Source organism: Pteropus alecto, unplaced genomic scaffold, assembly GCF_000325575.1.
Source record: "Pteropus alecto unplaced genomic scaffold, ASM32557v1 scaffold213, whole genome shotgun sequence".
Taxonomy (NCBI): Eukaryota; Metazoa; Chordata; class Mammalia; order Chiroptera; family Pteropodidae; genus Pteropus; species Pteropus alecto.
Genome location: NW_006434829.1, coordinates 550,635 through 553,998, shown reverse-complemented (window position 1 = coordinate 553,998; position 3,364 = coordinate 550,635). Strand labels below are relative to the sequence as shown.

The 3,364-nt window shown below is 50.9% G+C and overlaps 1 protein-coding gene across 1 annotated transcript in view; it reads left to right on the top strand.

Annotated features, from left to right (window-relative positions):
- EP400 (E1A binding protein p400) overlaps window positions 1–3,364 on the top strand; it is a 76,354-nt gene that overhangs the window by 63,604 nt on the left and 9,386 nt on the right. Inside the window, 2 exon segments of the mRNA XM_025045491.1 lie at window positions 2,916–3,117; window positions 3,219–3,331. Coding sequence (XP_024901259.1) covers window positions 2,916–3,117; window positions 3,219–3,331 — 315 coding nt within the window.

Sequence of the window (3,364 nt, the reverse complement as noted above, 5' to 3'; positions counted from 1 at the left end):
TTGTTATCCTTGTGCAAAACGACAGGATCTGTGACCGGGAACGTATATGTGAAAAGTCACTCAAGATGTAAAACCCAAACTAGAACACAGAATGTCTTTGCTACCTTGGTTTGGGCAAAGATCTTAGGGCACCAAAAGCCTGTGAGTTGTGGAAGAAAGATGAATAAATTAGACTTCGTCAAAATCAAGAACTTCTGCTCTTTGAAAAATATTAAGAAAACAAAAAGCATGAAAGTTATTTCCGGAACACACATGATAAAGGACTGGTTTTCAAGGTATATAAAATGCTTCAGTCACTAAAAAAAAAAAAAACAACAACTTTAAGAAAATGGACAAAATATTCGAGCAGGGTCGATATGTAGGTAGCAAATGTGAAAAGATGCTCAGTGTTTATTAGTCATTAGGGAAGTGCAGATGAAAACCACGATGGTGCACCACTGTACACCCCTGAGGATGGCTTAAAACCACAGAGGCCTGGCAGTACCAAATTCTGGGAGATGCAGAGCAGCGAGAATTCTCATTGCTGATGGAATACAAAATCTTAGTCACTTTGGAAAACAATTTGGTTATTTCTCCCAGAATTGAACATGTATTCATCATACGACGTAGCAGTTCTGCAGCTTGATTTTCCCCCAAGAGAAATAAAAACACATCCACACAGAAATTTGAACAAGAACATATATAGTGGCTTTATTCATAGTTACTAAAAAGGGAGCAACTGAAATGTGTCTCAGACATCCAGAGGAGGGGCAGCTGGGTCCCTCGCACCACCCAGTGCCGCCCAGTGGCGCAGAGGACGGGCGCCAGGACACGGCGAGGCTGGATCGCAGACACGCTTTGCTGAGTGATCAGAGCTCCAGAAGGCTTGAGATGCAGTGTGATCCCATTGGGTAACATGGAAAAGGCAGACTTGGGACAGAAAACAGTGTGTGCTCTGTCTCGATTGGCCGTGTGCATGTGTAAAAATTCATGGATCTGCGTGCCTGAAACAGGTGGATTTTATTGTATGTGTACGTTACATATCTAAATCTGGCTTAGAAGTTATTCTCTAAGCAATAGAATATATGTGAAAGTAGTTTTCTAGTATGTGATTTAGAATAATTCCATTGATTTTTCTTCCTACTTTGCAGCAGACCACTTCAAACTCAGCCTTTTCAGTAGCAGAAGCTGTTAGGCTTGCGGCATTGGGAATACCATGTGACCGGTATCCCTACTTCTGTGAGGGTGGGAAGCCCAAATCTTTGATTTGGTGTTTTATTTGAAAAAGACTTGTTTCTGCATATGTTTTAAGAGAAAGTAATTTATCTACAGTATTATTGGGCATGGATCAAGAAGCAATGCAACTTTCTATTTTAAGAAAACAAAAGGGAAGCTCGAACACGTCTGTAAAATTCAGGAAACTGTTTAAAAAGAATATAAAGAACCTTTAGAAATGAAAAATGGTTACCAAAATTGGAAAGAAAAATAGTCCCTGGTGATTGAGCTTAATATCAGCTCACACGCGGTTGAAGAATTAATGAAGTGGATCAGCGGGCGCGAGTTCGGGAGCGGATTTGGAGCTGTGGGAGTCGTGCCCAACCAGAGTTCCAGACCGTGTCGCAGACAGTGAAGACGCACGCTCCTAGCCTGGTCACCGGCCCTGACACCTACCTACGTGCAGCAAGGCCAGCCACTCGCGGCGCAGAGTGATGGAACAGCTCCGCACCCCCAGAGTGCCAAGCAAGGAGGGCGCAGAAACAGCCACGGGGCAGTGCCTGGGAGAGGCACAGCAGCTTCTTCCTGGTCACAAGGAAGCAGGAGCAGCGTCTTTGCTCGAACGAGAGAAAATAACCGCCAGCCGTAGAGCTCTGTCTTCTTTGCAAACATCTTGAATAGGGTGAAAGAGCAGCCTTTCAATCAGAAGCAGTTTACCAGTCGATCTTGACTGAATGACGTATTTTAGGCAGAAGGAAGGTGTTCCGGATGGAAGATCTGAGGAACGAGAAGGAAATAAGTGTGTGGACTGAGGTCACTCGCTGGTTAACAAGGCTGGGGACACACAGGAAGCAGCAGCATGTGGGTGGGAAGGGCTAGAGGCGCCGAAATGTCTTAGAATCTCTGGTGTTCCGGAAAACCGAACTCTCGATTAGACTTTGCTAAGTATTCATGATGTAATTATTAGATGAGCCACCAAAAGAATAAAAGTGGGGTGTAATTTCAAACTGGGAGGGAAAACTGAGAGGAGAAACAAGTAACTTGCCAGAGGCAGAAAAGGCGATAGAGAAATGGAACCGAGGGGCGGGATGGGAAGCACAGCAGAGGCCGGGTCTGGACCTAACACGGACGTAACAAAGTGTAAGAAGGTCAGAGACCAGCCAAGCGGCCTGGGAACACGTGCGACTGCACCAGTGGGGCCGCCTCAGAGTGGGGCGGCTGGGGCAGCCGGGGCGCAGAGGATCAGAGTTTGGCCAAGTGTGGGACACGGGAGGAATTATACTGACAGGCGGGGTGAGGTTGGAGTGCCCCAAGCCTTGAGCACGTGGAGAAGGTTCCGAACCAGTCAGGGGTAACGGTGCAGAGTTGGAGCCTTGGGGCCACGTGCGTGCTTTGGGGGATAAACACTGGTGTGCAAAGGGTGATAGAGTCTCAACAGGGCTTGCGCATGAGGACGGAAAGGCGGGGCAGCGTTTCAGAACGGGCGTGGGGACTTCGTCATCTGAAACGGCTCTTTCTGTGGCCGACCAGCTCCTCTAGCCAAGGCACGTGCTTTGAATTCACAAGCGAGCGAGCCCCCCTGCCCCTTCTCAGTGCATGTCACCTCCTGCGTCACCTCCTGAGTGTAGTTGGGTGCCCTTCTCTCTCCCCCTGACGATAGTGAAGGACGAACCTCGAAGGGCAGTGCAGACCCTCTGACAGCCCTCCACTCACCTTTCCAGACCTCCGGAGGCTCGGCGCCTGCCCAGGTAGTCCACACCCAGCCGCGAGCAGTCGGCTCCCCGGCCACGTCCGACCTGGTATCCCTAGCACCGACCCAGGGTGTTCGCGCAGTCACCTCCGTGACAGCCTCGGCCGTGGTGACAACCAGCCTGACCGCAGTGCAGACCCCAACCCGGTCTTTGGTGACGCAGGTGTCCCAAGGTAAAGCCAGGTGGGGCGGTCCGTGGCCCGTTGGCAGTGGGGGCCGGCGAAGTCTCGTGTGTGGTGGGCGGGGAGCGATCCTGACGAGCAGCTCCCTCCAGCCACAGGCGTCCAGCTCCCCGGGAAGGCGCTGACGCCCGCGCACTTCCAGCTGCTCCGCCAGCAGCAGCAGCAGCAGCAGCAGCAGCAGCAGCAGCAGCAGCAGCAGCAGCAGCAGCGGCCGCAGGGGCAGGGCCCGGCCCCGTCG